The sequence below is a fragment of the Erigeron canadensis genome, chromosome 3 (genome assembly GCF_010389155.1).
Source record: "Erigeron canadensis isolate Cc75 chromosome 3, C_canadensis_v1, whole genome shotgun sequence".
Lineage (NCBI taxonomy): Eukaryota > Viridiplantae > Streptophyta > Magnoliopsida > Asterales > Asteraceae > Erigeron > Erigeron canadensis.
Genome location: NC_057763.1, coordinates 20,290,531 through 20,303,063, shown reverse-complemented (window position 1 = coordinate 20,303,063; position 12,533 = coordinate 20,290,531). Strand labels below are relative to the sequence as shown.

At 35.9% G+C, this 12,533-nt stretch overlaps 2 protein-coding genes across 2 annotated transcripts; one reads left to right on the top strand and one right to left on the bottom strand.

The window, feature by feature from the left end:
* Positions 1–1,836: 1,836 nt before the first annotated feature.
* On the bottom strand, positions 1,837–6,129 carry LOC122591647 (receptor-like serine/threonine-protein kinase SD1-8). The gene is made up of 8 exons (XM_043763904.1): positions 6,120–6,129; positions 5,633–5,682; positions 3,912–5,151; positions 3,074–3,264; positions 2,768–2,978; positions 2,437–2,674; positions 2,195–2,345; positions 1,837–2,115 (listed from the first exon to the last, which is right to left on the bottom strand). Exons 1-8 carry the CDS (start codon positions 6,127–6,129, stop codon positions 1,837–1,839), a joined length of 2,370 nt encoding a protein of 789 aa, XP_043619839.1.
* A 725-nt stretch (positions 6,130–6,854) lies between these two features.
* Positions 6,855–11,435, top strand: LOC122593986 (TPR repeat-containing protein ZIP4). Its single transcript, XM_043766458.1, has 5 exons — positions 6,855–8,167; positions 8,669–8,858; positions 8,967–8,999; positions 9,418–10,038; positions 10,606–11,435. Exons 1-5 carry the CDS (start codon positions 6,855–6,857, stop codon positions 11,275–11,277), a joined length of 2,829 nt encoding a protein of 942 aa, XP_043622393.1. The 3' UTR covers positions 11,278–11,435.
* Positions 11,436–12,533: the final 1,098 nt, after the last annotated feature.

Here is a 12,533-nt window from a genome sequence, read left to right as displayed (position 1 = left end):
TCGCAAGACGGCCTTATAAGCAGAGGCCTTAGAGACGGAATGTAACTCAATCAGCCTCTTGTCTAAATATATGGGTCAAAATTGCCACATCTTCTCACTATGACAAATATTATAATATGCATACTATGCAAACCACTTCAAGTTTATATGTTGAACTTCTCTAAATCTAGAATGGTGTCCCTGAGAGAGAACTATATGCGTTAAAAGCCGTCGTCAAGGGTATCGAATAGCACAAGCTTGAAAGTAAGTACCCATTGGCCTCAATTCAAAAAAGGATCCTTCAGCTTGAGAAAGCAAAGGCTGACAAAAAACTAGCCACAGAAGTTGCAAAACCCCAGCCCAAAAGACCCAGAGCAAACGACATAGCAGGATACATCCCGAAACTCTAACTTTGCCGTTGCTGACAAGAACTACTACCCTAGAATGATAGATAGGTTTGTACCCTATGCCTATCCTTGTACTGATAACCACATTCCCATTTACATGGGCACCCCGACTTACAACATATATGATTCCTAACCATGGCCACTATTACACAACCGGATACCAGTACCACGCTCTTTATATGCACTAAACTTGTAGGCGATAGTACGCAACTTTGATCCTAAACTTTTTTTTACGAGTTTTTCATCTTTGGAAAACAGATGAAAATTTGGATAACACGTTCAAAACTAGAAAATAAATTTCATTTTTTATTTTAGAAAGCATGTTTTAATCTTTCACCTTGATTTTATAAAAGTTTTACTATTTATTAGAATTAAAATATGTTCGTGGACACCAGGGCCCTCTTTGGGGTTCTAGGGGAGAGGATGTTGGATGGGAGACCTGGGATCGAATCTCAATACCCCATGGTCTTAGAAATTTACCTCCTCAGACACGTGTGGGCCGTGTTATCGCACCCTTGGTCTTCAGCAGTGCCTTCGGGTTCCAACCGCTAGCATACTGCCCACTGGGATGAGTTCGAACCACCAACAAACTAACACGCCGTTCTAAATAAAAAATATGTTCTTGGATTGTTGCAAAGACAAATAGATACAGAAACGGGTAACTGATTAAAGTAATTAACATGATCTTAGGGTCCACCCGTTTTTTATTCTCGAGCCGGGTCCTGAATTTTATGTTTTCAAAGACGGCTCTGAATATGTGGAGCTTAAACGTAGTGGTATCCACTATGTAAAAAAAAAACATAGCCCATATATCTCAGCCCTTGACTGTGATAGGGTTTGACTTGTTTCTCAAATTATCAAGACCAACACTAACATGTACTTCCCACAGATTACCAATTGGTGTTGTATTGATATCAATAGCCCAAATCACACAAAGTAATTATATCATATATCCTCGGGATTGAAGAATACTTGAGGCTTGGAGGTACAACTAAGAAGATCGTCAAAAGAATAGTTTTTGTAACATGTTGGTGCTTATGGCGGGCAAGAAATAACAAAAGATTCAACGAAGAAACGATAAGAGAGGAGAAGGTGATTCAAGAGATCAAGTCTATTATTTTTGGTTTAAAAATAGAGCAAGAAATTGTACAGTTAGTTTAGAAGATTGGAATAGATTTGAGATATGTAAATAAAGGATGGTGTAATTTGGTGACCGACCCACATTTGTGGGTTTTGGTTCTCTGTGAATGAAGTTAAATTTTCAAAAAAAAAAAATATATATATATCATATATCCATGTATACAATGTTATCTGTTAATTTAGACGATTTTTAAAAAAAAAATGCTTAGAAGAACCCATTTGAAATAATGTGTATGACAAAATTACCTATAAACATTCACCCTATCGTTGAAAATTCCCTCTGTTAGATATACCGAGCCTATGGTTTTAGCTACCTGCCGTCTAGTATAGTAATTGTGACCTCGTTCATGGTCAAGGATTCATCTTGTTTGCTAGATGATAGCGAGCCAGGATATTTCGGTTGTGGCATGCTGGCTTCAGTGTTACCGCTCAACATTAACATCACTTTCGACATACTTGGTCTATCTTCTGCGTGTTCTTGAACACATAACAAACCTATTTGTATGCATCTTAATACTTGTGAAAATTCAGCCCTTATGGATGCATCGAGTAATTCCAAAGGGTGGCCTTCGTTCCATGATCTCCATGTCTGGAAAATATTGTTTTTTAGTACAAAAAATGGTACATGTAAAAACTAACGCAAATGCTCACTGCGTGTTAGTACTTACACGTTGGAAGAGATTATGTTGGTCACTTGCATAGTAGAGCCCTCTGTTCTTTTGACCAGTCACTATCTCGAGAACCAAAACCCCAAAACTAAAAACGTCCGACTTTGTTGATAAAATGCCATCCATTGCATATTCTGGTGCTATATAACCACTGCAAAAGATGGAGAAAATAATGTTTAGGAAACAAACTGTAACACGTCTAAAAATCCATCTTGAAGTAAAGAGGCTGGTATAGTACTTACTATGTTCCGACCACTTTCTTTGTTTTTGTTGCAGTTTGATCTCCCCAAAAAATTCGAGCCATCCCAAAATCAGATATTTTCGGGTTCATTTCCTTATCAAGAAAAATATTACTTGCTTTAATATCTCTATGAATGATTCTAAGCCTCGAATCTTGATGAAGATAAAGAAGCCCTCGAGCAATCCCACATATAATATTGAATCGTATTTGCCAATTCAGTTGTGCACTTTTTTGTTTATCTAAATTAAAAATTAAGAGTTATGTTACATGCCAACTATAAAATCAATTTGCAAATTCATAAGGAAAATACCCAAAACCGTGAAGAAACTCACCAAAAAGAAACGCATTGAGACTTTTGTTTTCCATGTACTCATAGACCAACAACTTTTCTTTGACCTCGATACAACAACCAAGTAATCGAACGAGGTTTCTATGTTGAAGTTTTGCGATTAATATGACCTCGTTTCTAAGTTCTTCAATTCCTTGGCCGGAAGTTTTTGAGAGCCTTTTTACAGCTACAACTTCGCCTTCCTTTAAAATACCCTGATTTTATAAAAACCAACAATGTCACTGGTATTTTCTTGACCCCTATATCTAATATCATCTTTTAAATGTTTGTAGAGTAAGATATATATTACCTTATAAACGCATCCAAACCCTCCTTTCCCGAGTTTATGTGTGTCAGAGAAGTAGTTTGTTGCTTTAGCTAATGTCGTAAATTTAAAGGAACGTAATTCAAGTTCTTGAGTTGTTTCACCAGCATAATCCTTCTTGCTTACTGACATATTCCCTTCCTTCATCAAGAAATCTTGGCTTCTTTCATGTGGACCTAATTTAGATTATAACAACCAACTAGTTTAACTGTGATAATTCAAAGTGTCAACTATATTTTTATAATCCAAAGCTGTTTTTATCAAACTCGGGAATTCTTGTGGTAAAAACATTTTGAGCTATGAAGAATAAAAAGAGTGATTTTACTCGTTTACTTTAACAATACTGAGTACAATTAACTAAGTTATTGAGTCAAAATTACCTCTTTTATCTATCATGGAGCCCTTTAAGTGTTCCATTTTCTTCCTCCTTAAGTAAAACAGGAGGAGTAATAATATTACTGCAAAACTGCCTGCTGTAATGGCCACAGTTTTAGCAACATTGTTCCTTGAACGGCCACTTTTAGAAGGACTGCTGGTGCCGATGATGTGTCTGCAAAATGCATAGTATATACTCATATTGATTATTAATGTTCGCCATATTATCATTTCCAATAAAAATTTTCACGCCTTTTGGTAGAAGATCATCCTAAACATATTGATGCTTTAGTTAATAGGCCGCCTGAACTAGTTTAGCTAATTAAGCATGTAAAACGAGCATTACTTATATGTACGTTTTTCTATGGTAAGGTATGACAAAGACATCATTAATAGGTAATTAGTACAAAATTAGTTTAAGACGTTGAGATTAGCAAATTATACGTACCGGCATCAGATTTTACAACTCTAACGTAAAGATCTTGTCCACTTCCTTCAGATTCAACATACTGTCTCATGTCCAAAAGATCCACAGCCCAAATCACACAACCCGACCCACTACCAGTAATATTCATATTAGCATAAGCAGTACAAGAACAATTCCTTTTACACATCTCACGACACTCGTCCAAATTCATTGTCTTATTAACAAACGCTTTGCTACTCTCTGGCAACTTTGTGTTATTCAAAGCCAAAAATCCATCGGACCAGCAATCCAACTTGGTGGCCCGAACACACCCATCCTTCCCTTCTTGTAGATCCCAAGCTATTTGGTCTTTCGGTCTGAATCCTTTCATACATTTACAATTAGAAATAGAGTTTGCATCACATATACCAAAATTCCCACATTCGCTATAATTATCACATCTGTCACGTGGAGCGTACCAGTATTCGCTCCACGTGCCAGTTGTTTCAACCCACGTTAAACGTCTAATCTTACCTGAAGACTCCATAAACAATCTTGAAAAAACCGACCTATCCTTCAACACAAATGTATATGTAATCTCATCCAAGTTGTTAACAAACTCGTACTCCACCGGGGTGTTTTCCATCCGGGGTGCTCCACCTCCACTAAACCTTCTTCCATTCCACGATCCACTTCTATATATTACTTCCCTTTCCTCCTTATACAAAAAAAACTCGGGGAAACCATCAATATTCATCTTAACTGTATAATCACCACTACCCGGGTCAATATCTGATTTCCATGATTGCAAAAACCGGTTCACCCCATCTTTACGAGTCCAACCAAGTTGCATCCCAGGCAAAAGCGTGTCTGTAGGATAATCAAACCCTTGCCAAATAAAATAACTCTCATTATTCTCGGGTCGTAAAACAAAATTACCATCATCAAGAAGTTGTGCAACTGTATTTACAACCGAAACCGATTGGTTAGATGACCAAACAGGGGTTACTGTTTCATTAGATAGTATAACTACGTTTCCGTCATCGCCTATAGCTAACATTGTACTATTTGATGATGATGAAGTAATGGGGTTGTCTCTATTAGCTACCCAAACGTATACTTTCGGTTCAACATTCTTGTACCAAATAGCTATATATAAATTACCATCGTTGGCTGGATTGATAAAACCGAGCTCATAAACGTCACCGTTAGATACCAGAGTTTGGTTTATGGTTAGTGGGTTAGATGATGTGAGTGTATCAATGGCTAATGAGAATGATGGCAAGAAGATTAAAGAGACGATGATGGCGATAATGATATTGAAGTACTTCATGTTCGAAAGAGCTAGCTAGAAATCGATCAGTTGGGGTTTTGAGACTTTAGTTAGATTGTTTTATTTTAATTTTCCATCTGATTTTGGTTCCATTGATGATCATGCATCGAATATAATATAATTACATAGTTTTTGGTCGGAAGGTCTTTAAGATTTTGTTTCTATAATTATATAGTTAAGGGGATTAATTTTAAGAGTTTGAGAGATAAATATCTTAAATTATTTTATTACGAATATGTGTAAAACCTTGTAACTTGCTATCATCGTTCCATTTTTAGTGTCTATTTTGATTTTGATTTTTTCTTTCTTTTAACACTAATGTTAATATTTTTGTATGTATTTTATAACTAGATTATAACCCGCGTGAACCGTAAGGGAACCGTATAAAATAGTATATTTATACATATAAAAAACTGACATAATGAAAAAAAAACATTAAAAGTATAAAAATTTGGAAGAATAAAATATATATATACCTTTCTACATTTTCATTTGCTTTCAAAATACTATAAATCAGACATTTTATTTTTCTTTTGATTACCTTCAAGTATATATATAACATACTTATAATTTTTTTTGTAAATATCTTGTATTTTAGTATTAGAAAGTAAATATATATTCGTCAATCATCGGAGCAAATAACAGCAAGTAATATATATATATATATAAAATTTATATAACACGACATCATGATTTCAGTGAGAACTTCCAAATTAACTCAATATATGTTATTTTAGAATATCAATCCCCAAAGTATAAAAATTCTCATATGTGAATATCTCTCTTTGACATGAGCTCACGATTATGAAGGCTTAAGAAAAAGAACGAACTATCGAATTGTTAAAAATACAAACAGATGGACATTATTATTATTCTGAAAAAGAAATTGATAAATAAAAAATTAGCTAGATAAAAACGTGTAATCATTATTGTGTTTTAGATTAAACAAATAATCTAAAGTTGGAGGATTAATATCATCTTTTTTTTAAAAAAAATTTAATCAAAGATGATGTAAGCAATTAGATTTAATGGTGGAAAATAAAGATGAAAATTTAATGGAGGGTAAAAATTACTTATATCATTGAAAAATACAATATGAGACTCATAGTATAATTTATAATAGTAGACCGAAAAACACAATGAAACTTATACAATATGACGGTGGCGATGGCGACCAGTTGTAATGACGAGAAATGGTAGTAATGGTGGCGAATGTTGGTGGTGGCAGGAGTGTCAATTTATGTAAAAGAAAGTGATGTAAAACTAATCGATGTAAACCGGAGATACTTTAAAAGATAAGAGATTCATAGTATCATTTAATCACTAAGACGATATTGATAATTTTTAATTCAAAAATGTAAATTTTCAATAGATAGTGTAATTTTCATAAGATAGAGTATAGGTAACTAGGTAAGTACGAGCAAGTTAAACGAGGATGTGGTTAATATTACCGCGCAGTTAAAAAAATCAAGGAACTTTAATATTAATACTCCGTAATATTATTCAAAGAGAAATTTACACGAGTTATTTGACTTATTTCTGCGTTTTACATTTCATTTAGAAAAAATATAAAAAAAGTGATGCTTATATACAAGCAAAGCTACAAATCATATTTCTGAATCAAAATTGGTGAAATAAAATTGGCGCCAAAAATGAGGATCGCCGAAATTTCATCGCCGGATGTCCGGCAAACACCGTCACCGGATCCAATTTCCGAACTACTCTGCAAGTTAGAAGCATCAACAACAGAAATCGAACGGATCTCACCGGGATCTCCGTTACCGGAATCCTTAAACCCTAACCTCCGTCACGGACTGACTCAATTAGCGTCCCTCGCGCCGTTGCAGAACTCCGTTAAGCTTCAGATATGGAAGCTGAGTTACCGATTATGGAACGCGTGTGTCGATTTATCGAATTTCGTCCGATCATCATCGAGTAAAATTACCGAAGAACACGCGAAACTCCGGCAAGTATCGGCGGACCTTCTGTTTCTAGCTGCTGACGTGTCAGGTATACCGTCTCCGTATTTTAAATGCGCTTCGTTTTATTATAAAACTGGTATGATATGGCATGAGCTTCGCAAGTATGATTTAGCTAGTAATTGTTATGAGAAAGCGACTGATTTGACGAATAAAGTCGAGATTAGCGATGTGACGGATCGTGATGAGCGTAGGTTAGTTTTGGATTTACATATCGCTAGAGCGAAAACATGTTGGGAGGTATTGGATTATACTTTAGCTGTTAATTTGTTAAATAGGTCGAAGAGATTGTTGTTTGGAAATGCTGAGAGTTATATAGTGTTAGGGAATCAGTATATGGGTTTTGGAAAGTTAGTTTTGTCGAAAAATGAAGTGTCAGGTGTGAACGAGGCGTTGAAGTTAATGAGTGAAGCTTTGGAGTTGTGTGAGAAAGGGTTAAGGAATGTGAAAAGGAAAGAGGAAACGTTAGGTTTGAAGGAGTTGAGAATGAAGACGTTGAGATTCATGGCGGCGTCACATTTGCAGAGGGATGAGTTTGAGAGTGTTTTGAAGTGTGTGAGAGTTTTGAGAGATGGTGAGAAAGGTGAAGATCATCCTAGTTCGAGTGTTTTGGCAATGAAGGCTTGGTTAGGGTTAGGAAAGTTTGGAGAAGCAGAAAAGGAATTGAAGAGTATGGTGGTAAATAAGGGGATTCCAGAGGGTGTTTGGGTATCTGCAATGGAGTCGTACTTACAGGCCGTGGGCAATTCTGGGGCGGAGACTACAATGGGGGTGTTTTTGGGACTTTTGGGGAGGTGTGACGTCAGTGCTGGTGCAGCGATTAGGGTTGTTCAGAGAATGTTAGGTGAATCTTTAAGTGGAGAGGGAGCTAGGGCAAGTGCTAAATTGGTTGCTGAGTTTGTATCCAATGACAAGGTTGTTTCTCTGTTTTCTGGAGAGCTGGTTGCAAAAGAGAGGTCTGGCATGCATGCTCTTCTTTGGCACCGGTAAGTCATTATCTTTCACTCTGTGCTCATCGAGAAACAGGTTATGTTGCTGGTCGTCTAGGTCTAAGCACGACCAGTGGATTCACATCTAGTTTTTTGGGAGAAAGAACAGAAAAACTCATTTCGTAATAAGATTTTGAACAAAGTAATGTGATGTTTTGTAGATTGTGGCTAAATTGCCTACTGCACTTCTGTAGCAGTAATTTTTGCAACTTGCATGCCATTGTACACTGAGATGCAATTTATATCTGTGTTATCTAATATCATTTTTAGTATGCAACATTGGCTTGTTTCCTATGTTGAAATTGATGTGGATTAGCAGTCAGTATCAGTTTCATGTTTGCCATTACTATCATATCACCCTATCCAAAGCATGCTATGGGATTGTAAATCATATGAATTGAACAAGTTTCTGTGCAAAGAAAGATGTGGTTGTTGGTAAAACATGTACACAGCTGATATGATACCACTAATCACTGCTATATAACTATGGTACTGCAGTGCAGCAGATCATTTCAGGTCCAAGGATTATGAGGTCAGTGCAGAAATGTTTGAGAAGTCTCTACTTTATGTTCCTCATGACATAGAGAACAGATCTCTTCGGGCGAAGGGCTATAGAGTATTGTGCCTTTGTCATCTAGGCATCTCCCAACTGGATAGAGCTCAGGAATACATAGATGAGGCTGCTAAGGTACAGTAAGTCCACTGCAAGAACTTTTTAATGTTATAAGAAAGAAAAGTACTTAATTGTCTTTCCATGATAGTTTTTATTAAACTTATTTGTATTTCACAATTGCAGCTGGAACCTAATATTGTTTGTGCTTTCCTGAAGGTATGTCCTGTGTGCTCTGCCTTAACGAAAGTCAAAAGGCAAATTTGGATTCAAGATGATCAAAGTTATATTCCCTAAAAATATATTTCATAATTAGATTTCAAGCACAAATTCAATTGTCATGCTTCAAACTTTTTGGGGTATTCCCACATAACTGCAACCAAACTTTGTGGATATTTCATTTAAATCGCATGTTGCCTATTGTCATTTTTACAAGTAGTTTGATGGTTCTTGAACAGGCCTACATTATTTCATTATCTTTTATTTTCTGAAACGAATTGTAAATGTATGAAAACGATCGAAACATTTTCCTTGAATCGTACTCAACTGAAAAGTTTCAGTTGGTGCTTCACTTATCTGCAAAAAGTAGCTAATTAAATTGATAGTTTTATGCATATTCACTATTCAAATTCTGCAGTTCAAGATCTATTTGCTAAACAAGGATCATAATGGTGCCATTACTCAAGTACAAGCAATGCCAACCTGCACTGACTTCACTCCAGACTTCCTCTCATTATCTGCCCATGAAGCCATTGCTTGCCGTGCTCTTCCTGTTGCTGTTGACTCTTTATCCCATCTTTTGGGCTTCTTTTCCTTGGGAAAACCAATGCCAACTACAGAAGTCGTAGTTTTTCGAACCCTTATCACAATCCTCATTCAAGAACATCAAAACGAAACTGAAGTCCTCAAATACATGAAAAGGGCCCATGCACGTTTAAATGATATTGGACCTGAAAGGTTTTTTGGTACAGGCGAAGTTGGAAAAAGGGAAAGAAACTGGTTTGCTTTGAATTTGTGGAATATTGGACTGAAAAGTGGTCAGGAAGCAAAATACGACTTATCTGCGGAACTTTTTAAAATGTGTGCGGAATATTATGGTGTAAGAACTGAAGGACAATTGGAGGGAAACAATTTGATGGTATGCAAGTCACTGATATTAGCAGTGTCTGCCATGTTAGCTGGTGAAAGGCTAAGTAACAACTCATTGCTGGAGAATGAAGTTAAACAAGCCATTGAGTTGCTAGAAAGAGCCGAAAAGGTACTACTCTTGACTTAAGAAAAATATTTTTATTAACCCCGTAACATTAGATAACTTGTATTCTTGTTTTAAGATCTTATACGACAGAAATTTAAAAGTTGGTTATTTCTAGCCACTTAGCAATGTGGGTCAAGTTGGGTTGTGTTTTACTTACAACAAAAGGTGTTAGTTGTAAGCAAACAGGTTGAATGGGTTAAACAATTCGAAAGTCCCCTGGACTGTTTCAGTAACGTACACTACTTCCTAAATTGATTCATTACGATAACTTAGAGTATTATGGTAATAATGTAGTTTTAAAGGCAGTTTTTATAGCCACATTGAACACAGTAACCATATAAACATAAAGTTAGAATATTTTGAGAAAAACTTCTTTACTGGTCGATGAACATCTCATGTCCTGTTTTGATCAATTACCCAAATTTTTCCATATCTACAGTAACTTCTTTGCTGGTCAGCTGGACATCTAATGTCTTGTTTTAATCACTTACCCAACCTTTCTGACCTGTCCATTTTGCCATATCTACACTTCTGCAGTAACTTGATTTGTTATTTCTTTACTTTGTGCAGATACTAATGTCTGGCTCTACAAAAACCAATGTAGATGACGATCAAACCAACACGATTGAACCCCAGTTCTATTTCATATACACATTAAGTGCATACGATCTATACGCAAGACAAAATGACACCGAATCAAAGCAACTTCTCTTGATAAAGAACTACGCCAACTCCAAATACTGCAACCCAAATCACCTCCTTCAAATTGGTCTCAATGCATCAGAAGGACCGTGGCCAAACACTGAAGTAGCTACATTTTGTCTTACTACTTGTATTTCTTCCCTCCTTTCTTCTTCTTCTCCAGATTATCAGACAGTTGCTCTAATTCTCCGGAAACTAGTTAATATCACCAGTGTTCATAAAGGCAATGTGCATGATGATGACAACGGTGATGATGGACTCTATGGGATGTACAAGAAAGCATACAGGATCATGGTGGGACTGAGGGTAGGCGAGTATCCAGTTGAGGAAGGGAAATGGCTTGCTATGACAGCATGGAACCGAGCAGCTTTGCCGGTAAGGTTGGGGCAAGAAGTGGAGGCAAAGAAATGGATGGATTTGGGGATGGAGTTGGCGGGCAGGGTTGCAGGCATGGATACATACAAGTCGTGTATGGAGGACTTTGTTTCCGGGGTTGAAAAGAAAGTCGAGACTCAGGGTTCTTTTATTGTTGGAAGCTAAAGGTATCTCTTGTAATGAAGGTTTATACATAGATAATATTTTTCTAGTACTATAATGATACAGGTTTATACGGTTAATACTCCATAATAGATAACTGTATTGGACTTGACTCTCCCGACCTGTTGTTAGCTGTAAATGTTAACTACATTGCTCTAAAATGACAATTCTAATTTCTTAATTTGGTTCTAGTTGACATGAATAGTTTATGCTAATTTTGGGATTGGACCTTTACAAATTGTGCCAAAGAGTAACCTCTCAAGGGATGGTGAAGTTGACTCCTGCATCATTCTTGGATTAATATATTACTATTATGTTATCATTATTATCACTTATAATATATAATGATTACTAACTCTCTCATGGTTGTAATCTCAGTTATCTCGGCCGATATATCCCCGATATATCGCTTATCGGTGGTCGACCGAGATGATATATTCCCGATAAATCCGATATGTCTCCGATATATCCCTGATATATCGCTTATCGGTGGTCGACCGAGACGATACCGAAAAGCGATATTTACAACCTTGAACTCTCTCGAAAGAGATGGAAAATTCACATATTTTAGTAGTACTCCGTATATAAGATTTTAATTTGAATCTATTTATTAACCCCACAACAATAGATTCAAGGTTGATTTTGATCTTCATAAATTCTTAGTTATGTGTTATTTAGAAGACATTTTGGAAGAAAGATTTTATATCTATTTCAAATTATGAAATGCAATATTTTAAGACGGGACTCCATAAACAACAACAACAACAACAACAACAACAGGGCTCAATCCCTGCGCGGGGTATGAGGGAGGTAAGCTGTAGACAGTCTTACCTCTACACAAAATTAGAGAGACTGCTTCCATAGGGACCTCCGGGACTTCATAAAGATAACTTATATAACACATAAGTTACATAACACATATTTTGATAACAAAGTCTACGAACAGATAATGCACACGTTGTTGTATAATAAATAATACGAGTGAAATTTATCAACTAACTTTTAAAATAAAAATAGGGATTAGTTTCTTGGAATGTAAAAAACTTTGAACGAATGTCTATAGTAGGAAATAACTAAAGTTGTGTGTATTGTATGTAAACAACTCGAAATAATGTTTATTGTATGTAAGAATTTTTTTTCAACCAATTAAAATTTGACAAATGACACCTGTATATGGTTGCCACGTATGTTTTCTTACATATAATAAACATTTTTTCGAGTTGTTTACGTACAATACATATAACTTTAGTTTTTTCTTA

Excerpts from the sequence above, each read along its gene's own strand:
- LOC122591647 (XM_043763904.1), bottom strand. Across the intron at positions 2,979-3,073 it reads GGTTTGGATGCGTTTATAAG|GGTATTTTAAAGGAAGGCGA; the intron begins GTAATATATATC and ends TTATAAAATCAG. Across the intron at positions 2,346-2,436 it reads AAGAAAGTGGTCGGAACATA|TGGTTATATAGCACCAGAAT; the intron begins GTAAGTACTATA and ends CATCTTTTGCAG.
- LOC122593986 (XM_043766458.1), top strand. The coding sequence starts at position 6,855 with ATGAGGATCGCCGAAATTTCATCGCCGGATGTCCGGCAAACACCGTCA. Across the intron at positions 8,168-8,668 it reads CATGCTCTTCTTTGGCACCG|TGCAGCAGATCATTTCAGGT; the intron begins GTAAGTCATTAT and ends ATGGTACTGCAG. Across the intron at positions 8,859-8,966 it reads ACATAGATGAGGCTGCTAAG|CTGGAACCTAATATTGTTTG; the intron begins GTACAGTAAGTC and ends TCACAATTGCAG.